This window comes from Colletotrichum truncatum, assembly GCF_014235925.2.
Source record: "Colletotrichum truncatum strain CMES1059 chromosome Unknown Contig_0010, whole genome shotgun sequence".
Taxonomy (NCBI): domain Eukaryota; kingdom Fungi; phylum Ascomycota; class Sordariomycetes; order Glomerellales; family Glomerellaceae; genus Colletotrichum; species Colletotrichum truncatum.
Genome location: NW_027222407.1, coordinates 886367 through 910476, shown reverse-complemented (window position 1 = coordinate 910476; position 24110 = coordinate 886367). Strand labels below are relative to the sequence as shown.

General features: G+C 53.7%; 7 protein-coding genes across 7 annotated transcripts; 4 read left to right on the top strand and 3 right to left on the bottom strand.

The window, feature by feature from the left end:
• Positions 1-999: 999 nt before the first annotated feature.
• On the top strand, positions 1000-1505 carry CTRU02_213717 (uncharacterized protein; the record flags this gene model as incomplete). Its single annotated transcript, XM_070206111.1, has 2 exons — positions 1000-1235; positions 1289-1505. 2 exons carry the CDS (start codon positions 1000-1002, stop codon positions 1503-1505), a joined length of 453 nt encoding a protein of 150 aa, XP_070060143.1.
• A 1005-nt stretch (positions 1506-2510) lies between these two features.
• CTRU02_213716 (uncharacterized protein) lies at positions 2511-3074 on the top strand (the record flags this gene model as incomplete). Its single annotated transcript, XM_036729948.1, has 1 exon — positions 2511-3074. The coding sequence occupies one exon, from the start codon at positions 2511-2513 to the stop codon at positions 3072-3074; it is 564 nt and encodes a 187-aa protein (XP_036578209.1).
• A 407-nt stretch (positions 3075-3481) lies between these two features.
• Positions 3482-4411, bottom strand: CTRU02_213715 (uncharacterized protein; the record flags this gene model as incomplete). The annotated part of the gene is made up of 3 exons (XM_036729949.1): positions 3482-3489; positions 3546-3768; positions 3863-4411. 3 exons carry the CDS (start codon positions 4409-4411, stop codon positions 3482-3484), a joined length of 780 nt encoding a protein of 259 aa, XP_036578210.1.
• A 1652-nt stretch (positions 4412-6063) lies between these two features.
• Positions 6064-8332, bottom strand: CTRU02_213714 (swi-snf complex subunit; the record flags this gene model as incomplete). The annotated part of the gene is made up of 2 exons (XM_036729950.1): positions 6064-6399; positions 6470-8332. 2 exons carry the CDS (start codon positions 8330-8332, stop codon positions 6064-6066), a joined length of 2199 nt encoding a protein of 732 aa, XP_036578211.1.
• Positions 8333-9768: 1436 nt separating this feature from the next.
• Positions 9769-11356, top strand: CTRU02_213713 (curved dna-binding protein (42 kda protein); the record flags this gene model as incomplete). Its single annotated transcript, XM_070206110.1, has 4 exons — positions 9769-9790; positions 10018-10206; positions 10267-11079; positions 11139-11356. The coding sequence occupies 4 exons, from the start codon at positions 9769-9771 to the stop codon at positions 11354-11356; spliced, it is 1242 nt and encodes a 413-aa protein (XP_070060142.1).
• Positions 11357-12602: 1246 nt separating this feature from the next.
• CTRU02_213712 (PHD-finger domain-containing protein) lies at positions 12603-16850 on the top strand (the record flags this gene model as incomplete). The annotated part of the gene is made up of 7 exons (XM_070206109.1): positions 12603-12623; positions 12675-14686; positions 14916-15009; positions 15294-15622; positions 15712-16152; positions 16207-16390; positions 16440-16850. 7 exons carry the CDS (start codon positions 12603-12605, stop codon positions 16848-16850), a joined length of 3492 nt encoding a protein of 1163 aa, XP_070060141.1.
• A 2043-nt stretch (positions 16851-18893) lies between these two features.
• On the bottom strand, positions 18894-22524 carry CTRU02_213711 (uncharacterized protein; the record flags this gene model as incomplete). The annotated part of the gene is made up of 2 exons (XM_036729953.1): positions 18894-22212; positions 22280-22524. 2 exons carry the CDS (start codon positions 22522-22524, stop codon positions 18894-18896), a joined length of 3564 nt encoding a protein of 1187 aa, XP_036578214.1.
• Positions 22525-24110: the final 1586 nt, after the last annotated feature.

The window sequence follows — 24110 nt, the reverse complement described above, 5'->3', positions numbered from 1 at the left end:
CCTAAGGGCCCGTGGGCTAGGCTGAGCTGATCGTCATCTAGTAATAGTCGTAAAGCTAAGATGATATGTCGTGTTATGGCGGGCAGCTGCCGCAGGGCCATCAATAACTGAAAGGCTTAGAGGAAGTTGAGCCAATGCCGCCTCGATGTGCTCGTGCATTTGCCAAGTTATTGTTGCATCCAGGCAGTGAGGATATTTCGAGGGAAAAGGGAAAGAAAAGAAGGAGGAGGAGGAGAAGGAGAAGGAGAAGGAGAAGAAAGGAGAGAAAAGAAGAAAAAAAAAACAGTAACAGCGAGGAGGGATGATTGAAATGATTATTTTGGCCTCTTTTGTAAAGCTTGAGTTCATCAGCAAGGAAATATTTTCATCTTTGAGCTGGTGACTGTTCGTGTGGGTGTTCCAGGCCACAGGTCCGGAGAAAAGAAATCGCATCTACGCGTGTCCCACGGTGTGAAACCGTTGCCCAATGAGAGATGTTTTTTACCTAACATGGTGTTTGAAAGTCCGGAGCTCAGCTCGGCGGCCACGGATTGGCTGGGTGTGACAATTGTCGTTTTGTTTTTTTGGTGTGACATCACTATTCCCACCTGCGCAGTTGCTCCGTTTGGAGATGGACTCTGTGCAGGGGCCGAGCTCTGGCTGCCAATGAGCTGCTGGACTCGAGAGCTTAAACATTGGGTTGCATAACGCAAATGTCATATACGAGTGTACGTAGTCAACCTGCCTGCTCGAAAACGCATGCATCTCAATTCGGGTCAACATATGTGCCGCAGCGCTCCCCTGCTGACCTCCGAGACTGCGGCGGACGTGTATGTGTCCGTTTCGACTTGCCGTGTTTCCATTTGATAAATATACCTGTAACCCCAATTGACCTGCTAGACGTTGAGTGATTCAAGTCATCATACTAACATCACCGCCACTTAAATCGACAACCACAAATTTAAATTGTATTTTTGCATCTAATTTGATTGATAATTATAATCATTCTAAACCGTGATCATGTCCTTGTTCGGATTGGATCTGACCCAAAAGGGTCTCTCCCTGTACGCGGTAAGCTGCCTTTCACCATCGTCTCGCTTCATCACAATACTCACTACAGATAGATACCCGCCGCATTTGCGTCGGCCATGTCAGCCCATGGATATGCTGCCGCTGCCGCGGGGAAGCTCTACGATCCTGCAAACCCTCGAAGGCTGCAAGCCACCATTGAAAGCGACGACAAGGTGGATAAGATTGTGAGTGTCTGTGGCAGAGCCTTATCAGAGCACCAGTTTGACCCTTCTTCTAGCTTAAGAACCGTATCCTCCGTGCGCGGTCCGCCGCTCAGAACGCCTGGGAAACCCTGGGTATGTTCTCGGCTGGTGTCGCCGCCGCCAACGCTGCCGGTGTTGACCCTTACTATGTCAACTTGTTGTCATTCGGCTATATTGGTAGCCGCATTTTGTACAACATTATCTACATACGCCTGCAAGACAACCGCGCCTGGGCTCCGGCCCGTAGTCTGACGTGGATAAGCGGCTTGGCTCTCACATTTTCATTATACCTGGCGGCAGCTTCCAAGTTTGCTGCTTCTTAATTTCTAGTCCCATCAATGATACATTCGTATCAATACAAAGCTACCTTGGCAATCTCTGCAAGCTTGTATACCAGTAAAAGGAAACACCGCCGGCAGTATGGAGCCCATTGATTGTACGTTTCTCGGCTTGCAATGCTGCCTGACGTGTTCACAGAACGAAGGCGACATGCTGTTGTCGTAAGGCTCATGAATAAATCACTCATTCAGTTCTCACACAAACTGGTCAACCCTGTGCCTCCCAAGCTGCACACAACCGTACCCAAAGCAGTAGTCAACCGCCCTCCTGGAAGCTGGAAATCCTGTACCTTCTATTACCCAAATGGGTAGAAAGCCACCTGACACCAGAATGGACTAGGGAGGGTTTGAAAAATTGTCTTGTCTTAGGCTCAGATCAATCAGAGCGTACTCTATAACGGCTCCAAGGATGTGATCTTACAAGTATAAAGAAACTATCCACAGGTCTCACAGTATTGTACCATCTGATGCGCAAAGCAAACTTACATCTGAGTTAAATTCCTTTGACGAGTGTAGTGTCCTACGTACGCTCTTTACCCCTTGCTCAGAACTTCTCGTGTCTTGCCATAACACAAACATAACTAGTAATGTTTCTAAAACCCTCTTTCTTTCTCAAGGCGTTCTTTCCCATCTCGATGGAGAGGTATGTAGGCCGACTGTTTCCGCTACTCCTTCCCAGCCACAACTACCTTCCTTCCCCCTTTGCAGCGTCCTTAAAGCCCCCAAGACCTCTCTTGAAGTTGCTCCTCGGGCTTTTTAGATTGCAAGCCCGGTCTTCTCTTCTCCATCACATTTCATTCGTTACCAAGTTTCCAGTTTCACGCACGATACTACAAGCTAAGGGACGAGGGCCCTCAACCTTATCTAATAAACCGGCACCATTCAACAACTATTTAACCAACTTGCGTTGAAACTAAATATGTCTCCTCTCAGCGCCCTCGTTATCTCTGCTCCTATGGTCGCATTGGTCATGGCTGCCGTTCTTCCTACTACAATCACACAAGTCGAGCCTGTCTTTGCCACCATAACTTCTCATGCAATGCCAAGTCCCTCCATCAAGTGCGACCACAGATGGTGCCAGAATGGAAGCTCAATGTGCCTCTACTGGGCTGGTGTCACCGGTTGGGATCCTTTCCAGGGACCCATTCCCGGCGAAACCCATACTGTACTGGGCTCCTGTTCCTCGTCCACTGGCACTATGGACTTAGTCCCGCGGGAGTTACAAGGAAACAAGGCGTTCATCACTCCTGCCCCAACGTCCACCATCAGCTGCAGCCACAAGTACTGCGACAACAGCATCCAGTACTGTATGTATTGGGCTGGTGTTACAGGCTTCGATATCTCGCTCGGTCCCATACCTGGCATGACACGCACTTCACTGGGCTCTTGCGTAGTTCCAATTGCAGTTGCGCCTTCGTTCACACCGTCAAACAACGCAATGTCAACTTTGGCCACTCAGGCTGGGCATCCAGAGCGCTACTGAAACTCAAAGTTATGTCTACCAACGATTTTAGGTAAGCTATTAGTCTCGTCTCAATGTTCCAGCCTATAACTATGATCCTGCTAAGACTCTCAAGGAATCTCACCCTCTTGAAAACGGTTTCCTATATTCGTGCTAACGACTTTACCCGCTAGAAGTTATTCTCAGCCAATCTAACGTGGGGGGGTTCAGAAATCCAGGTGGATCATGACACAGGCGAAGACAGCTCGAGAAGTCAGCCGTCACTCAGATAGTTGATACGGAATCAAATTTAACAATCCCAAGTTATCATATGTGCAGCGAAAGACTATGTACGTGTTGGCATCATATGTACGCATTACCGCCCTGAAGTCGTCCGTCACGTCGTTGAATTCCATATCATTGCACGCTCATATCTCGTGTATTCCCTTTTATGCAGCTGCGTCACTCGAGTTAGATATCAAATGTCACCCCAACACTCTTGTGAAGACTCACCAGGTCCCGTGACAGAGGTTGTGATGGCACCATCCTCAATGTACACACCAGAGAAATAAAAGTCCTCATCAGTATCGGAGTACCCGCTGCGGGGAAGCTCGAGAACACCCAAGTGCCAGTCCGCGCCGTTGGAAGATGTCGAAGCCGAAATAGGAGCGACAACCTGCTGCAGCGGCGCGCCGCCCTCGGAGTGCCAGAAGCCAACACTGCCACTGGAGAAGTTCTGCCGTGTCACATGGTCAGTTTTCATCATCCGTTGTGGTTTAAAGAGCAACCAGAAAGTCGATTCAAAAGAGAGACGTAGATCGAAAACATACAATCTCGTAGGCAATGTTGTGCCAAACGTTCGGCTTCCACTCCGTCTTCCAGAGGCTGCGCTGTTGCACCATAAACTGCAGGTTAGGGTTGCTGACGGCCTGCTCGCCGCTGATCCAGCCGGACTTGAGCTCTGTGAAGTGGCTCTCGAAGAAGGCGATCTGGTGCTCGCGGTAGATGGACGGCGCGTTGGTGTCCTTGCGCGAGATGGAGAAGTGGTACCACACCTTGCCCGAGGCGATGGGCGCCTTGGTCTGCGGGATCAGCTCGGTGCGCCGCATGTTCTGGCCGTTCCAGTAGGCCGTGCTATCCAGCGTGATCTTGACGCCCTGCTTCGACGCCGTGTCGTTGGGGTTCTTGTAGCTGGGCGACAGGTTGACGTACTTGGTCACGTCGCCCGAGCCGTGGATGTAGTACTGGTAGGGGCCGACCTGGTTTGCCCACGACCACTTGTTGAGGTCGGACGAGGAGGTGAGGTCGTTGAACCGGCCGTCCCAGAGGACCTTGCCCGAGGCCAGGGGAAGAAGGGAGAGGAGAGCGGTAGCCTTCATATTTTGGCGGGCGTCACGAGGGCTCTGATGAAGATCCAAGAAAGGTATGAGTAACAGAATTCAGACAAACAGCTACGGGGAAAGCAGACCCGTGGACTTTATACCATCTCTGACTGATACTGTATTAAAGAGAGGAGGAGTCTTGGCCCCGAAATTACGACCTTGAATAGTCTCTATGGCGAACTGCTGGAAAGACATTCAGTTACATAAAAGGGTCACGAGCAATATGAACCTCGTCCGAACGGACCGAGAACCCAGGGACTTGCCCGTTGGAAGGGGACCATTTGTGCCGTCGTATTTAATTCGGACAGCACCCTCCGATGCAATTCACTATCGGCGAGGGCAGTGATTTGGGGAATTTGGGCGGACGGGGAAATTTAGCCTGTATAGAGTTTAAAGCATTCCACCCCACAAGCAAGCAAACAAAGTATGCCGTGAGACAAGGACCCCGCTAGTTTCGCGAGAACTCAAATCGCTCAATCCAGGGGGGGGGGCCGGTAGGATTATAACATCGGTAAAAACGTCGAGGCCCGAGACCCTGTGACGGTTACTTTCTTCACATATTTTGTCTTGACGATTCTGAAGCTGTCCAGAGGGGAGAACATTCGTTCAGGTTGGCAAGAAAACTCTGAAGAAGGACCACTGTGTGCCAAGAAAGCTTAAATTTGCCTCTGCCTCCAGGAACAGGAAAAGAAAAGGTAGAGAAAAATGTCCGGCACTTTTAGGGTCATTTGTCTTGGGTGTTGTGCGGGACACGTCGTGATGGTTACATCCGGAAGAAGTCATTGCGGCTTACGCAGAGGGCAGGATCCGCGGGAAGGGAAGGAGAGCGAGCACAACGATTGGGCGTCAGAATACTGGCTTCTTAATGTCCATGTCTGAAGCGACAGTAGTCTGCATGTCGACTCCTTGAATTTCAGCATGGCTTGGTCCAGCCGACCAAAGTGGCCCACCCCCTTGACATCAGCCAAAAGCACATGGCACATTAGCACTATAGAGGAGTTTCAGCTCTTTTGTAGTATTATTCTTACTACGGGTTTGCAGCGTCAACGACTCAAAAGCCACGCTTGTGTAGGTCGAGTTTACATTTGCTAGCACCTCTCCGATGAACTCGCTCCTCTCAATCCAAAATCCAAATTCGAAACTCCACCATCCTTTCCCTGCCAGACCAGCAGGATCTGAACTCCCTAACCATAAGCTCCTTTAAAGAAACAACGTTCTAGAACCCCTCTTTTGCCTCCGCAGCTTGAAAGGCAGCTGAGGCGTGATGCCTATGTAATAGTGTTTTTTCTACAAGCAAAGAACAGGAACGAGAAATAAAACAAGATACCTTGTACAAAGCGGGGATGCGCCAGCTGTCGGAAGTTATCGTTTACTGTCGGACAGGTAGCTTCTTCCTTAACCGCAGCGGCCGTGAAGAGCGAAAAGCAGGACTTTATGGTGCACGAGGCAGCGTTCTGCCCCCAAGAACGGAGGCTGGCCGCTGGTCGTGTTAATCGCATCTGAGCTACAACGTCTGATCTTCCGCAAGAGCTACCGGGAAGCAATATCTTCAACGTTAGGTAGCTAATCATATACTTCGTGCCGTGTTGCCATCATTCGTGCAGGTCACTCTCCAACATCGGCCTTGCCAGTACTTTAACAGCAGTCCTTTAAGATGTAGTTGCGGAGACTGGAGGCGCGGTGTCTTTGCCTTCTCTGGCGTCCACCTTCTGACGGTGTTGCTTGTTCTTCAGATGGACTTCAAAATTACCGGCTGTCATCTCGGGACCAGGCGTGTAAAGCTTGCCTGGGCAATCGAGACAGCGGATTCGGGGAAGGAACATCCACCTGACGCCCTCTGGTGGTTGAGAGCCGGCCGGGACAGGCACCGGCATTTCTGTGTCTGGATTGACAGCTGAGTACTTCATCATGCCTTCAAAATTGTCGTATGTATACGTGTTTTTGAGCTGCTGAAGGCAGTTCTTGAGCCACTCAGGCGGAGGAGGCTAGACGGTCTTAGAATTCGTTCATAATCACACTATACTTCGTTCATCAACATTGCTCGAGGTCACTTACAGGAGGTGGTGGCGGTTGGCCAGCAACAGGTGGCGGCGCAGGTTGACGACCGATCTGGCCTTGAGGAAGAGGAGTACCAAGCTTTGTGGGAAGCGCTTGGCTATTAGATGCTGGGGTGGTGGGAGGAGGCATTGCGTTCGCTGCAGCCGCGGCACTGGGGATACGGGTATGCGCGGGTGTCGAAGGAGTCTGTGAACCGCTCGGCGTAACTCTGGCCCTGGGGTTCTGGAGAAGTCTCCGCAACTTGTCCTTGTTGACCTTGAGTGTCACAATCAACTGAGACGGTTCCTCAGTCTCGTCGCGAGTCTCACGGCCGCCAAAGCGACCAACATTCCGCCGCGTCTCATGGTGGTGGATAACGCTTGCTTCAGGGGTTTCGGAACGGCCCAGGTTCGTAATACGTTGTTGAGCAGCAGTAGCTGCGCCACGAAGGCCTCTCGTTCTGGCCGTGCCGCCGAGCTGGGACACGCCGGGTGAGTCTGGTCCGGAGTCGTCACTGGAGTCAGAGTCGGAGATCTCGCCATCGCGGGCTCCCGGCCTCTTGCGGGTGCTGGGGGCGCCAGCAACGCGCTTGTACAGGGTGGTCTCCTCAATGTTTGGAGCAGCTCCGGGGAGCACCGAAGATACCAGAAGGGTTCTGATGGTCCGTTGTCTTTCTCTGAGATCGGGCAGTTGAGGACCACCGCGGCGATTGATGGAGCGCTTTTGCCTCCTTTGCTCACGGGAGAAAATAACCTCGTTCCGATCCAAATCAGCATCACTGAGCTCATACAGATACGGCGCATAATCCTTCGCTTGCTGCTGGGGTCGGAAGACAGAGCTGAGAGGGGAAGGTAGAAAGGCGGCGATAAGGTCGGGATCCTCAACCGGGCGGCCGTCAAAGGGGTGGCCGACGCTATACAGGCTGCGTGTGAACAACTGGCATTGCTCTCGAATGCTGTGTGCGATGGCGGTGGTAAACTCGCCAGAAAGAGACAGGTCACGGGCCATGGTGGCGGCAAAATCCTCTGGTGAGTTCAGAGGATTGTTAATGTCCCACTCAAATTGATCGACCAAAGTGTGCAGACCGACGGTGATGTTCAGCTTGATCAGTATCCTCATTTCGTCGTTCTTGTACGCAGAGTAGGGCAGCTCGGGGTCGAGTGCGTCCTCTTCGGAGAAAACAAGTGGATAAAAGTCGTTGAGCTGGTCGCGCATTTGCAAAATGACCTGATCCAGAACGGGTTTGTGCGCTGCGTCCAGTGGGATGCCCAAGTCCTCGACAAGATGCTGCGCGAATAGTTCGGCTGGAATAACCCTGTCGTGAAGGTTCCATGTGAAGGTATCACGGAGTTTAATCTTCTCCCAGTCCACATCTATCCGTATCGGCACGAGCTCCTCGTGCTGTTCAGCCTGCTTCTTCAAGTCCCTTTTTTTCCACCTCAGCGGATGCGACTGGCGCTTCCCCGGCCGCGGTTTTTGGCTAGGATAGATGACTTGAGCAGGGAAGGGTGCTCTCATGCGTGGATCGATGTCGGTGTAGCCGTTCCCAAAGCCGCGATAGCCTTCGCCGTACAGCTTGCTCGGCGGGAAGAATATGCGCTGATTCTTGACGACACTGTAGTCATCAATCTTGTCCCTCATTTGCTCCATATCCTTCTCGAACTTTGCATGCGCCTCCTTCATCGCGATCGATTGCTGCCAATCGCGCGTGACATAGCGCTCGACCTGCAACTTATTGAACGAGTCCTTATCCCGGACAGGGAGCGCTTTTGCGCTGGCGGACTGCGGCGTGCCATCATGGTTGTTGGCAGACGTGGATGCCGATGATGAGGCTGTCGCGCCTGCCGCGGTGGGCGTAGACGTGGATGGCTGAGCAGCCATGGTGAAGGAAAAGTGCAGGGTCTCGAATCGCCGCCGCGATGCGACGGGCGCGAAGTCGTGGATATGACGCGCAATGAGACCCGAATTCGATATGCGCGCGTGTCGTGGCGGATGCCAATTGGCGATGCCTCTAAACTTCGATCAAGAGGTGCGAGGTGGATTCTGCTACGTCTGGCGTAGCCTCCTGCTTCGTGTTGGTGTTGGATGGGAAGGCTACCACAAGGTAGCTAACGCATCGTAAGTCACTCAGACATGTGTTTGGCTGTATTTGTGGGCAAGAGACTCGGCAAAGAGACTTATCTATGTTAGTCTCGATGGACCAATGCCAGGCTTCCAGGGGAAGTTGCAAGACACCTTACACTATATTTTTTCTACTGAACCTGCACTTGTACTCTGCCATACAAAGTATAGTGGAGGGTACATTGTGTCCCTTCGACCTGCATGGCTTGCACCAAGCGTGTCTTTACGATCTGACCGCGTCCTGGCCTCGACATGAACATCCACATCGCACCGCCTCAAAATCTCAATGGCGCCACACCTGACCGACTTTCAGTGAGGCTGATCCACGAAGCCATTCCCAGGGCAACAATCTCGTGATCTCATCAAGCGAGCACCAACAGCACGTTTGCATATCGATTCGACTACAAGGCCACGGCCCAAATTGTGGTCCGTTACGGCATATTTCTTGATAATGGTCTAGACAACTAATACTCGACAGATTCACAGCCATGCTCAGCCGTTGAGGGAAGGGGGGAAAAATAGGTCGAATCTTGCCAGAGCAAATACCGTGTGGCTTTGAGGCGGTACGGCCCGAGCTTTTGCCGGTTTGAGCTTGGTGGGATGACGGGTTGCCCTGAGCATCAACAGCCTCAGCTTGAGCTGAGCCAAATAGGTTGCTCTTGTTCACCGATGCCCACATTAGGTTTATTCCGGCTTTCCCGCTCTCACCTTGGATGTATCCGTATGTTACCTGAAATGAACAAGATGCATACTTTATGCAAGGGATCTAGGCAAAATTAACAGAAGGGGAGAAAATACGAAATAAAAAAAATAAAAAAAAATAAAAAATAAAAGAGCTTGTCTGTGACGCCTGGCCGGGCACGCGTGAACATGAGGCGTGCCAACCTACGTAACGGATTTTAAGCGATCCTGGCGCAAATTCTCCACCAAAGGTACATCAGATTGGACCTTGGAACTGCACCTGCTTGACCTGCCCGAGCACCCACAAACAGCAGTTAGCCCCTCCTTCCCCGCCCAGAAAATCGACGTATTCGTCGTCAAAAATACCAGCCCCGAACACACCAACTCTGCACTGCATCTTCCCGCACATCCAGCAGTTCCAGCCTCTTTCTCGAGATCCTGGACAAGTGCACCACAATCGCTTGAGATATCATTTTGGTTTTTTAGGCAATTCATTGACCGAAAACACCGCCAAGATGTCGGACGACAAGGAGATCGGTAAGCTACCCCATTTTGGTGCTTGTTGTTGCTGCTGTTTTTGCTGTGGTTGCTGCTGCTCCTACTCTGGTCCTGCTGCATTTGCGTCACACACCAAAACAGCCCACGCTGCTACCCCGCCACGGCCCGAGCCAAACCACAGGAGAGGCTGATCGGGCTCACGAGACTCGCGGAACTCGAGATGCGCACCCACATCGACCTTGATCATGAAGCTAACCACCTGCCAGACTACACCCTCAACAACCCTGATACTTTGACCAAGTACAAGACCGCCGCTCAGATCTCTGAGAAGGTCCTGGCTGCCGTCGCCGAGCTCTGCGTTCCTGGCGAGAAGATTGTCACCATCTGCGAGAAGGGTGACAAGCTCATCGAGGAGGAGCTTGCCAAGGTCTACCGCGGAAAGAAGGTCAACAAGGGTCTGTCACCGACCTCCTGCCCATTTTTTGAGTCTTGCTGACCCCAATTGTGCTGTCCAGGCTTCTCTCACCCTACCACGGTCTCCCCGGCCTCCTTCGTCACTCCTTACACCCCTCTGACCTCCGATGAGGCCGAGGCCAACGTTGAGATCCAGGCTGGCGAGCCCATCAAGATCCAGCTTGGTGCCCAGATTGACGGCTTCGGCTCCATTGTTTGCGACACCATCATCGCTGCTCCCAAGGAGAAGGCCGGCGAGGAGATCACTGGCCGCTCTGCCGACCTGATCCTTGCCAACTACTACGCCAATGAGCTTCTTCTCCGCTTGATGCTTCCCCCCGGCCTGCTGGCTTCCGGCACCGACGAGGAGAAGGCTAAGGCTGCCGCAGCCAAGGCCCCTACCCAGGCTAAGATCACCAGCCTTCTCGAGAAGGTTGTCAAGAGCTTCGACTGCAACCTCGTTGAGAGCACCACGTCATGGTTGTTCGAGCGCAACGAGATTGAGGGCAAGAAGAAGATTGTCCTTGCTCCCTCCGAGGGCAGCAAGGGCGACGGCGTTCCCGAGATCGGTGAGGTCTGGGGCGTTGAGATGGGCGTGAGCTTGGGTGCCGGCAAGGTCAAGACCCTCGACCAGAGAACTACTCTGCACCGCCGCACTCTCAACACCTACGGTCTCAAGCGCCCGACTTCCCGCAAGATCCTCTCCGAGGTCCAGAAGAAGTTCGGAACTTTCCCCTTCAGCTTGCGCCAGCTCGAAGATGAGCGTGATGCCAAGTCTGGTGTCGTCGAGTGCGTCCGTGGTAACGTCTTCCGTGCGTACGAGGTCGTTGGTGACAAGGATAACTCCCCCGTTGCTCGCTACCTGACCACCATTGGTAAGACTCCCCCCTCCTATGTGCAGTTGCCTGCTGTCAGTCTGTTAACGTTTGTTTAGCCATCACCAAGAACGGCATCACCAAGCTTGGTGCGCCTCCCGCTCTTGACCTCAGCAAGGTCAAGTCGGACAAGAAGATTGAGGACGAGGAGATTCTCAAGATTCTGGAGCAGCCCCTCGCCAGAAATACTGGTAGCAAGAGCAAGAACAAGAAGAAGAAGAAGAAGCCCGCCAAGAAGGCTGCTGCTGGCGAGGAGGAGGAGAGCGACGAAGAGTAGGCAAAGAATGTCAAAAGGCAATGACTGTCAATCAGACGAGCAAGGGGTCGGTCCGGTTTTGCACCCACAAAAATTTTTTCGTTCGTGAAAGTCAAATGTGTGATTTACTCCGGGGGCAGACGATATGACCGTATGGCCAGAATGAGGCCAGGAAGATGAACGCCTTACCGTGCCTGTCAATGCTGGCTGGCTGACTGGTTTCGTAAATGTATGCTGGAATACTGGCGAGGCAACTGCTCGATGGGAGCCTCAGCCTGCCTCACCTGTAACGTGGGTATTCACCCCTTTGGAGATAAACAGCCCTGACGCGCCGGTTGGTTGGCAGGCAGAGGATAGGTTGAAAGCCTGATGCAAGAGCTCTCCCCAACAAATACAAGTCATCTGCATGCATACACGCAACTCAAGGGCCATTCTTACCCCTCCGGCTGACCTGATACCCGAGTGACTGTCCAGCAGCGTAGAAAAGAGGGGAATTGATGTGTTCCAGGGCCATCGCAAAGTGATAGGTGTGAAGGGCCATGGTGAGTTGGGGGCGTCTGTTCATGAGACCCGACACGCCAGGAGAGCCCGTCGACCGGGGGAAGAAAAAGTTACCACGAGGATCGGTGGAACAAATTGCCCAATTCCAGAGGTCTCCTGCTTCCCACCCTGGTCGTCGTTGACACGGCAGAGACCCGCCTGGACAGATGGCGAATGTGGTGAGCCCCCGCGGAACCCAGCCCCTTGGAAAGCGAAACTGGACGCCTGAGCATCCAAACATCAGGCTTCAGGGCAGAGCGAGGTGAGGCCAGGAGTGCCCTGATATAGCATATACTCACCCAGATCGCCGATTCTGTATATAGCTGAAGACAAAAAATCAAGTGACGTCTTTGAATTGTTTACCCAACTTGCCTGGGCAATAGGGCGGAGAAGGCAACCTGGGGATTGACGCCAACGTGCAGTAAAGTGTGTATAAGTCACAGGGCCGACAGCGAGTTAGGGTAGTGCTATTGGCACTGAGCTACTGGTCCCAAGAGCACTGTGGCTCGCCCCCGACCCCCCTGCCACAGGCATTCGCGCTGCCCCCGCGCCCGCCGTGGTAAAGTAGCTTTGTATCGTGCCGTAGCTCCTTTAGCCCCCAGTCCATTGTCTCCGAAAATCCTCGAGGCCAATCCCGCAGCTTCGCACCCTTTTTCTTCCCATTCCTCCTTCCCACCAAGTCACTCGCGTCGCAAGTGGAGGGAACGCGCCCGAAATACATTATTGAATGCCCTCCAAGACCAGAGAAGTAATCAAGACCCGTTTTTCACTACAAAGACACGAACTAACGCGATCACAGGCGACCGAGTCGGAGCGTCTGCCAGTCTGGTCGAAGGCAAGGAGGTCAGGGGCCATCGAGAGCCCAGCTGCTATGATGCCTACAAGCACAAGAGCCACGAGGTCGCGATTTTCTAGTCCGCACCAGCTCCCCAATGGAGGGGCGGAACCGGTCAAGAAGACGAATGGAGCAAATGAGCCGCCAAAGACGTTTTTGCAGAAATGGTTGGAGCCGGCCGTGCAGAGCAAGCCGAGCTTTGAGGAGGCTGGATTGATGCGATATGGCGTAACGGAGAACATGGCGCCTCTGGGGACGCTTCCCAAGGCGGCAGCGCCGAAGAAGCAGGGCCAGGAGGGCGCGACGCCCATCAGGAAGATCATTATCAAGTCGAGTTCGGCAAGTTCTGCTGCTGCTGCTGCAGCGGCAGCGGCGGCGGCAACGGCAGCGAGTGCATCGGCACCAAAGCGCTCAGAGACGCCACCTCCTGCCCTTCCCTCACCACCTTTGGCAGGTCCCAAAATGGGCAGAAAATCGGTGCCAGCTAGAGGTCTGGACGACGATGATGAAGATGAGGACTACACGCCCAAGGCGGCTACAGGGAAGAATGCGGCGAATCGTGCATCACTGCCGCGCAAGAGCTTGTCACGACCTTCGGCAGGACGCCGTTCCTCGATATCACTCCAGCATGCGTCGAGTGATGCTGTGCAGCCTCGGGAGCCTACTCCTACTCCTACACCTGATCCTGTTCCCGAGAACAAGGAGTCTGTTGATCAGGTTGTGGAGGTCGCGGTTGACGAGGCGCTCCGGCATTACCGCTATCCCACCGCGTGGGCACTGAGGACCCTCTACGACGAAAATTCTTCGAACCCAGCCTTCTTAACCATGTTAGAGGAGGTCTACAACCAAACAGCCGACGCTGACACGCTTGACGAATTTTCCCGCCTCATGGAGGAGAAGAAGAAGGAGGGCAAGAAGGACAACCAAGCTTGCTACTATTTTGTGCCCCCGTCCACCAACTCCCGGTTCACCCCTCACAAGCCCAAGGCAGCGCCGTACAGCAGGCTTCTTTCCCTCGACCCTGCAAAGTCCGAGAGTCCAACCCAGACGCCGACAAAAAAGAAAGGCAGGCGACGGAAGGTACCAGAATCACCCCTTGACATGGATGAGTCAATGATGGAGGGGGAGAGCGCGACTGCGACGGCTGTTACGCCGTCGCGCAAGCGCACACGACGGGATTCTGCAAGCAGCGACTCGTCCCTGTCGGAACTCTCTGCTTCGCCGTCCCTACCACCCGACTCGCCATCTCCCAGCTCTCCGCCTGTTCCCGCGGGATTTCGAGCGGCCAGCCACAGTCGCCGTCACAGTGCCACGACGGCTGCCACGGCTACTGGGGCCAACACCGACACCACTACGACCGCTGCACCACCGCCAAACGACCCCCAGCCACTGAAGAGGCGCGGCAGATCCCTTGCTGCTAAGTCGAGCGTGTCTGACGCATCCAACCCAAACTCACCCACCCTCCCCCCAAACGCATCTCAAGCTGCAGGGGCCGGCAACATGCCTGGTCGACTTTCTTCGCCCATTTTCCCCAACCTGTCATCGACGGCCACAACAACAAAGGCGACCGGCAAGAAGAACGCCAACAAGGACAAGGCGGCTCGCACCTTGCCCAGCGACGATGCAACGACCACTCGCAGGAGAAATGCACGCGACAGCACCATCAGCCAGACGCCCCAGCCAGAAAGCCACATTCGCGGATCGGATATGAGAGGCAGGGCAGGATCCGTGATTGCATCGTCGCCGGCGGTGCATCTGCGCAAGTCGCTTCGGACACCTGCGCCAAACCTGAGTCTGAATCCAAGCACGAGGACCACGAGATCAGCCAAGAGGACCCACGACGAGATAGACAATAGCTCACCGACCGCGCCATCCTTCATCGAGGACGTCACACCGACGGCGAGCTCAAGAGCTGCGACGCCCACGAATCTGCGCCCGACGAAGAAGCAGCGAACTGGCCTGCGTATCAAGACGTCGTGAGTTGCCTTGCCCCTGATGCACTGTAGTTTTGACCATCCTTTATCGATGCATGGTGATGATGACGTTGTGTGATGGGATGAGAATTCCAGCCCTTGAGCGGCACGCTGAGCAGTGTTGCACGGCAGCGGATTGATCTCATCGCTGTCGCCATCAATTTCATCCGAAGACTGTCGCAGGACACATCGACACTTGCAGATGTCTAGTTGCTAATACATTCCATCACAGTCCTATGAAGAAGAAGGGAGGCACTGCAGCTGGCGTGCCTCGTGCCAGCGGAGAAGGCAACACTTCTGTCGCAAATGGGGGCCCATCAAATCAGGTAGGTTTATTTCGCGTATTTTATCACTATACAAGGCCTTCACCTGAAGTCCGACCTTCGGTTTGTCTTGCGCGCATTCAGCACTGCTGGTTGATGAGATGGCACGATAAGAGCAGACAAGAGCGTTTAGCAGTATGACCGGACACAGGTCTTGAAGGCGCTTGTCGCAACGCCGACTCTAGCGACGCCAGTCCTGCCATTTTCCTCAACACTGTCTACACAACTTTTCTTACCAACTTGTAATGAATTGCTTTCAAAGAAATGCATCGCTGACAACCCGCCAGGATGAGAACGACGACTACTGCTCGGCCTGCAGTGGTGTTGGGGACCTCGTTTGCTGTGAGAATTGCTCCAGATCGTTCCACTTTGAGTGCGTCGATCTTGGCCTAGGCGATACTCTCCCGGAGGAGTGGTTTTGCAACGTCTGTTTCAGCAATAGGTACCCCACCAGGGTGCCCGAACACAAGGGTCCCTTTGGCGGTCTGCTCAACAGCCTGGAGAAGACGAACCCCCAGGCTTTTAAGCTTCCCCATCGAGTCCAGCTTTACTTCGAGGGCGTCAAGATTGGCGCCGAGGGCGAGTACGAGGACGTTGTGGTGCCGACTAAGCCCAAGTAGGTGTTAAATCTCGTTGATTCACAGGTGCCATGGCACTTGGTATCACGGCCATTTTAGGGACTGAGTCAGCTGACAGTTACTACAGAAAAAAGGGTTATGAGGAAGCACCCGACTTCTTCAAGGTCAGGGATGCCGACGGTTCTCCTGTCCTCTGCCATAATTGTCAGCACCCAGCAGCCGACAATCGAGCCATCATTCCTTGTAGTCTCTGCGGCCTTTACTGGCATCTGGACTGCCTTGATCCTCCCTTGGCGATACCGCCAGTCGTGCGGACATGGCGCTGTCCGGTTCACGCGGATGACTTGTTGGCCACGCTACCAGAACAACTCGCACCAGCTCACCGCTTCCGGAAGATCAAAGGAGCTCCAGCCATCACTCCTGCCTTCAGCCGTGGCATGAGAAACAATGGATTCATCGAGATTGAAGACGAACAATCAGGGGACGAAACGGGCTGGAACGATGTCAAAACTTTCGGCCGAGTCTACAAGTTACCGGCAAAGGGCGTTGTGCTGGATTTTATCTCTCAGTCAGTGCCACCCACGTTTTCCGAAGTATGCGGGGATTTTAACCTTTGGTACAGGCTTCGGAAAGATGGCGCAGGCTACATCTCCGGTTCGCCACCATTGGCCAGCCTCCAGCCAAAACCAAGGAGCCCTCCAATGGACGCTCGCACGCTCGCAGAGCAACAGGCAGTTTTGAACATGGTTGAGCTGGCCTCCACCCAACCCAAGAGCAAGCTCGATAATCTGACACAGGCTCTCTTGGTAAGAATCTACATGACATATGGAAGAAACGAGACTGACAAGCGTACAGGTGAGCGCCGACCCCGATGTGCTAGGCCTCATGGCGCGTGGCAATGCGGAGAATTTTGCAAGCGGCGACCTCAACGCCAATGACAAGCAAAGTCTCCGCGCTATGCTTGCTCACATGGAGGCCATGTCCGACCGTATCAAGGACTTGTTAGGAAACGAGCCGCAAGACGTCGCTGGCCCCGCCTTGGGACTAAATACGCCTGGTATTGGTGCGACCGCCGACAGCGACAATATCGACGACGATGTCTTGTCTATAAAGAACGAGTCCGTAGAGCCGCCGGCCGACTTGCCTACCCCAGCAACTACTACCCAGGAAAACCCAGAGCCCGTCAGTGGTCTTGGGGAGAAGTCGTCACAGGAGGTGCCTGACGACAATAACGACGATGACTTGGCCATCATGGATATCGACTAGGCCAACGTCACTATTCGTACAGCTGTCCAATATGGATTATCATCGCACCCTCAAACCCTATAAAACACATGCGAAAGTCTAATGACGACATACACGGCTTTTCATGTATGATTATTAGAGAGTGCATGGTTTCGTCCGTCGAGAACGAGGCGAAACCACGACACGTTTACCATTGATATCACCATTATTTTTCCTCTTCCAGTTTTCATATCTTTGTCAATTTGATTCCCAAGGAACATCCGTTTGCGCGAATCCCGGAGTTTTGGAGGAAATCAGGCATTAGCGATTGAATGAAGACAGACCGCCCGCAAAACCACACTCACACACACAAACACACACACACACACACACACACACACACACGCCAGGTCATACTTAGACGGATCGCAGCGAGAGGAAACGAGTTCGCACAAGTTTCGAGCACAGTGGGAGGGGCGGAAGGAGGCATTTTATGTCTCTCTTTTATTTTTATCATCATTTATTATTAACACCCCCTTTTTTTCACCCTTTTCAACCTTTCCTGTCTTGTCTTGCGATTAAGCACGATAGCGTCCGCTCTGCGTGCTGATTTTTAGCAGTGGTGGTGGGATGGAAAAAGGAAGAGTGGGCAACTCTGGTTAAGACCTGTCTGTATCAGGGTGAAAGCGTGGGGGTTGCTTGGTCTGGCCCTCCTCCCCACCCCCTTTTCTTTTTGGTGCTCGCTCTCTTCTTCATTTACTCTTGTGCCTCATATTGTATCATACGCACACGCATGCACACATATCAGACCCTTGGTCGTAATTCTTCTTTTTTTTAGAGGTCCTGGATGAAGTATGGTCTCTAAGGCGCGGGAGGGTTGGGTGCCAAGATTCAACCGATCAAGGTGGAGAGATATGCAGCGGGAGACAGATGGATGATGACCTGGTAGGTAAAGATTAGGCTAAGCTAGCCTACCCAGGAGATGCAGAGTTAGGGGGGGTGGTGCGGGAGGAAGGGAGGGGGAAGAGGCCATCAAATAGAATGCTACACCGCATCAGCCAAGTCCGCCGCCTGTGTGCCCTCTCTGTACCAGTCAGTCCGGGAGATGATCAACGCGGTCCAATTCCCCCATGTGGTGATCTAAGCAGCAAGAACGGTCTCGGCTGCCATAGAAAAAGGAAGTAGACGACTAGGGGAAAAAGGAGAATCATATAGATAAAGTGGAATACCAATAGCTTTTACTACAATGCAAACACTACCTCCTGCTATCTATCTATACAACCTGCCGAGACAACCCAGGATCTATCTGTCATGAGCGACCCCGGACAGGAGGATGTCACAGTCGTAATGAAAGACTCGAAGCCCCAAAGACCCAAGGTTTCTACAAGAAAAGAGAGATGCTCAAAAAGGGAAAATAGAAAATAGAGAAATAAAAATCCATAAACCAAGTAAAAACAGGGAAACAAACAAAACAATGCCCGCCTATCGTTTGAGACTCCGTTGATGACTTTGCAGTACTCAAAAGCGATGCATTTTTTTTGGTGGGGGATTGATTTTCTCGACCGACTTCCTCGCAGGTGGGCGGAAGATCTTGGGGGGATTTTGTTACCCGGTACATCCGCCGCCTCCTCCGCCGCCGCCCGCTCATTCTATGTACCACGCCACAAGCAAACTGAGGGCAGCAATAGTAGTTGTAAAGAAGAAACTTCCAGGTGAACAACAACAGGAAGGATGAAGAGCTATTTGGAAGCCACTGGAGCCACCAGGTGAAGCAAAGAAAAAAAAAATAGAACCCTCTCTCGTTGCTGCGACCACTATCCGGGGGCAGTTCCGTTTGTGCCCTGTCTATCATCGAGACATGGCCCCCTCCTCAATGGGAGTGGCTTGCGCATTTTCTTGACACATTGGGCGGCGTGTACTCCTGCAAACATTCTTACATGACGATCCAGATCCACCAAACTCCTGTGCCGATTCCATACCAAGCCATCCCTTAACAAGCAAAAAGAGCGGCATGAGCCAGTCAGACCGTCGCTGACCAGCATTGCGTCTGTACAATTGACGTTCAGATCATCTCTTGTTATCGAGTTAGTGATGTCTCTTGACACCAATGGGGGTAGGCAGGGGTTGACCTACTCGGCCACGTCTTCCATTGACCTGCTCCTGTTGCATGTATCCCATGTTCTGCATGCCACCACCGCCACCCATGTTGCCATAGCCGAACCCTCCCATGCCCATGTTCATACCAAATCCAGGAGGTGCGTACGGTGCCTGACCGGGAGGCATCTGAGGAAGTTGGGTCGGCGGCTGGATGGGGCTGCCATTGGCCAAGTTCTGGCTACGGTACTGGTCGATTGACGGACTCGGGCTGTTGTAGCCGCCAAAGCCTGCCTGCATCTGGGGGAAAAAATTGTTGATGGGTGGCGTGGCGCGGTTCAGCATGTTCTGCTGGTATTGCAACTGTTGCAAGTTGGCAGGAGTCGGCATCGGTGAGTTCGACGGGTTGTACAATGAGTTCTGCGCACCATACGGAGGGAAGGGCGGCATGTTGGAGTCAGCAGGCTCATTGCGTTGACCGCCAAAGCCCAACTCATAGTTGGGCGCATTGACAGGCGCGTTCAGCGGGTTGTAGAATTGCTGCTTGTTCATGTGAGCCCCCTGCTGGTGGTGGCTGTTCATGTTGGCCTGGCGAGAGGCCGGTCGCTGTCGCGGCTCATTGTTGTTGCTGCTGCTGTTGTTGTTGTTGTTGCTTCCGTGTCCATGGTCGCGGGCACCTCCGCCGCTGTTGCGGGTAGACAGGCCAACCTCGTCCATCAGGCGCTTGTAGCCTTGGCCCGGCTGAGCCTTGATACGAACCAATACGTTCTTTACGTTCTCGACAACCTGGCTGCGGATGCTCTCATCGAAAAAGGGCGTAGTGAGGACCTTGAAAATCAGGGTCGCACCGCAGGCATGATCACTCAAGATCGCCTCAAGAACCTGGTCATTGGGTGTGAAGAATAGAGCCTTGAGGATCGTATCCCGTGCCTCGGGCTCGGCCTTTTGATTAATAACCTTCAACACCGTGAGGTACGCGACCTTGTGCGTGCACAAGTGGACCAGACAGGGAACGAGCTGTGGTGACAAAACAGTCCGGCGCTGAGGGAACGTGCAGGTGTCCAAAAACCAGGTCAGAAGCAAGGCTCCGTTAGCATTGGTCGCAAGTTGTACACTGTGCAGGGCAATGGCGGCAGCGAGCATGCGCTGCTGCTCCTTGGTAGCATGGTGGCTCTCCAAGCAGGCGCGCATGGCGCGAGCACCATAGCGACCCTGAGAAACCTCCCACATACGGCTAAGCATGGTCTCGAAGATGAAATCATTGTAGGGTGAGCCGAACTTGAGACATCCTTGGAGAACATAGTTGCCGTACTGGTCCAGGAAAAGCGGGATGGTATAGGGTCGCAGGTGCTCTACGATCAAGGACATCTGGTGAGGAGTCTTGCAGACGTCAATGATTTTCTGGGCAGCCCAGGTACCGTTCTTGTGCACACCAATTTCTGCCATATGAGGTGCAATCTCAGCAAGCATAGCATCCCGGAGGTCATCGGAGCAGTGCTCGAAGAGCTTCTGCACGACGGTGTTACCGAGGTAGTCCGAGGACAGCTCAGCAATTTCGGGTAGCATGTCAAGAGCAGTAGTTTCGATCTCGGCCTGGGACAAGCTCTGGTTGTCGATTCGCTTCCTGATGTCCCTGAGTCTCGGGGCGTCGTGAACACGTGTGTGGGCGGGCTCCCGGATGGGAGGGATCTCATCAATGAAGTTGGTGAATTGGATGGCAGATTGGAGACTTTGGGAGATTTTGGCGGAATCATCGTCAGAGGCCTGGAACTGCTTCACGATGCGCATGATGTCGCTCGTCATCTCGGGCAGAGGGGGGACGGTTGGAGCAGCGTTCGCCGGCTGGGCGGCCGCGGGGGCATTGTCAGCGGCAGCACCGGAGGCGCCGCCAGATACGCTGTCCTGGTTCTTCGCAAAAGGGTCGGGGCTGGGAGATGGGAAGACACCATCGTGGCCAGGAGTGTTTGAGGCAGACGGAGGCTTGGCAAAGTTGATGCGGATTGGGCCAGCTCCAGGAAAGATTTCCTTGCCGTTCATGCTAGCCTTGGCAGTGATGGCACTCTCCATGCGCTCAAAATTCACGAAGCCGCAGTTCTTGTGTGTAAGGACACGAGCAGACAGAATAGGACCATACGACTTGAACATCTCGGTCAGAGTCGACGTGGTGGTAGATGTAGGAATGCTGCCTAGCCAGAGCGCGCTCGTGGGCCCCTCGAGGCCTTGGTCTTCGGCATTGAGCAAATTTGCGTTGCGGCTGCTTGACCGTCCAAGGTTCATAGCAGCAACAGCCTGAGGCAAGTCGTCAAATTCTTTCTCATCTGGCAGACGGATCTCGGCGGGAGGGACAGCGTTGCCCATACCGACGTTGCCAGAGAGATAGGTGCGCATAAGTCGGGATCCAGGAGTGTCAAGAACACCAGCAGTGCGAGCTCGGGGACGAGTCGCTTGACTAGCGAACGCTTGCACGGCCAAGTTGTGGCTGTGAATCGCTGCGTTCGTGGCCGCGAGCTGGTCCTGAAGATGGGCAACATACTGGCTTTCAAGAGTCATGTTGTCCTCAAAGTCATCCTCCTCTTCGTCGGCGTACTTGTCCTTGTTGTTAACAGAGTACGAACGGAAACGGTTAGCCTTAGTAAAACCGTTGAAGCTTGGGATGTACGGAGTCGCCAACTGCGCGCGAGGGGGCTGTGGGGTCTCCGCCAGTCCAAGGTAATCAAGCGTCCTCATATGGACATCACTCTCTCCGCCACCTTCTCTGGAGATCTGAGACTGTGTTGGCGAGCTTGGGCCGTTAGTAGAGCCAATGCTCGCAATGCTGGCAAGTGTCATTCCGCGGTCACGACCGGTTCCGGTGGGGTTCCAGCTGCTGAAAATGGAGGGTCCGAAGGGTGAGCTGGTGCCTGGAATCTGCGCGAAAGGGCTGCGCTGAGGCATCGATCCTGCACGAAGACGTGAAAGCAGCGCCGAGTTATTGGACGCAGTTTCGGTCGGCTCGAGGCCGGGAGATGAGGACTTGAAAGGGCTGTGGGAGGGCGTCGGTCGGGATGACTTGGGAGCCATCGCGGGGACGCTGAGCAGGCCGTTGCCCACACCACCGGGCGAGAACCGCGAAGGAACGGTACCTGCACGAGCGCGTCTCGCCTGAGGCAGAGAATCAGGTGTAGGGAGCTGAGCAAAGTCGGGGAAGCCATCGGTTGGTGATTCGGGGATGTTCTCGCGGAGAGGCGTGGAGTTGCCGCTGGTGGGCGGACCACCCCAAGGATTTAACGGCAGTCCTGGGACGCCTTCCTGAGCTTGGATTTCCCGGGCTCTGAGGGAATTGGATTAGTGTACGGCTTTTGGAGGCTGGCCTGGATTGGAATAGGTCATTGACATACCTCTTGGAGAACAGCCTGCTGGAACCGGGCATCTCGTGCGACGGAGAGCCAGTCCCTGATCGCGAAGTGCTAGCCATCTTGCTGGTGTGGTTCAAACTGCCTGGCAGGCCGAACGGAGATCTGACCGAGGAACCAGCGGCAGAATCAATGGGGGATGTGTTGTTTGTGGATGGAGAAGTCGACTGGGGCTGTGTGGCAGATTGGGGCGGGTAACCAATAGCCAAGTGATCGGATCTAGTTGACATTATCAATTATCTAGGCCGGACCTCATCAGAGAAATTTGTGACAACCGAATTAGCCCGATGAAATGCTGGGGCTGTCGAATTGGATGGTGTCCTCCTAGGAGACAATGGACACGCGCGGCGGAGAATTGAATCCGACCAATTGTGGACAGCCTGGAGGGGGACCACGGCGTCTCGTGTTACCAAGTTGGACGGGTCGAACGAGGAGGGCGACAGCGCGATGCTGCGTCAAATTCCCAGAGTTTCTTCCGGTGGAGCGGTGCGTTGAGCGACTGTCCGGGGCGGTCTGCCAACCTGTCGAGCACGAGAGGGCAGAGAGGGGGGATAGAATCACCGGGGGCAGAGGCAGCGCAAAACGGAGGTGACTCGGTGGGAGGAGTTGCGTAAGGAATGTTGATCGAACGGTCCAAGGGGGTGGGAAAAAAAGTCTTGTGTGCGTATTTCCAGGTATTACAAGGTACGCCACGCCAGACAGACAGTTGGTAGATGGCTGCTGGGTGCTCGGAGAAAATAAAAAGGAGAGTTCGACGTCGGTCGGGACTTGAGTTGTGAGGTCAAGGAATGTCGGGGCACTTGTGGGCTACGAACGATTTTGGGCGCTGGGGTGAAGGGAAGATTTCTCCTTCCGTCACTCGATAGCCGTTGTGGTCGCGTAGCGGTGGGCGGTCTTTTGATTGTGGGTGCTGCGATACGAAGCGATGCAGTGCGTTTGCGGAGCGTTGCGGTGTCGTCTGGTCGGTTTTCGGATCAGATTCCACCAGGTCCGGAATTCCCAACGCAGGCGAATTTGTATAGATAGCAAAGCAGCAGCAGCAGGAGCCAATACAAACTAGCTGTCCTTTCCTCCAGTATTCTTTTGAGCGAGACACAAAAAAAAGAGAGGGGAAAGAAACAAAAAGTAAACGATCTCAATATACAGACTTCATTAGTATAGGGTAGATGAGGCCTGGAGAAAGGGATAGGGGCTTGGGGAGTGGAAGAGTGGGAGTGGGAGAGGGGAAGAAGATGAGGAAGAAGAGAGGAGTGAAAAAAGAGAGGTGTGAGGTTTGGTGGTTGATGGAACGGTGAAAGGAATAGGTGCGGTACAGTGCAATGCGAGTTGGAGTTCGAGCAGGGTCGCTGGCCAGTTTAGGACGGGACGGTCAGGCAAAGAAAGAGTTGAGGTAGGTAAGGAAGGTACTTAGGCCTAGGTGTGTGTATGCGGCAGCAGGTTAAAGGGGACGGGGGGGTTAAGGTAGGGCACAGGTACCTTACCTTAGATTGAGGTGTGCCTTACCTCGGACGGTAGTGGCAGCAGCGGCAGGGTACAGCGCAGCGAAGCAGCAGAGAAGCAAACAGTAAGAGTACGAATGGCAGCAACAGTATTCGTATAGTGCAAGTGCAGCATGCAGCGCAGCTCCAAGTGCAGATGCAGTTTAGTTCACTTTCAGGCATGGAAGCCAAGTATGAGGTAAAGGCAAAAGACAAGGCGAAGCAGGGAAAGGTACCTGGCCCAGCCGGTGTGTGCCTGGCAGGGCAGTCGCCGCCGCCCGCCGCCAGTTTACTTTTCCTACACACACACACACACATACCCTCTCTTTCTCTCTCAG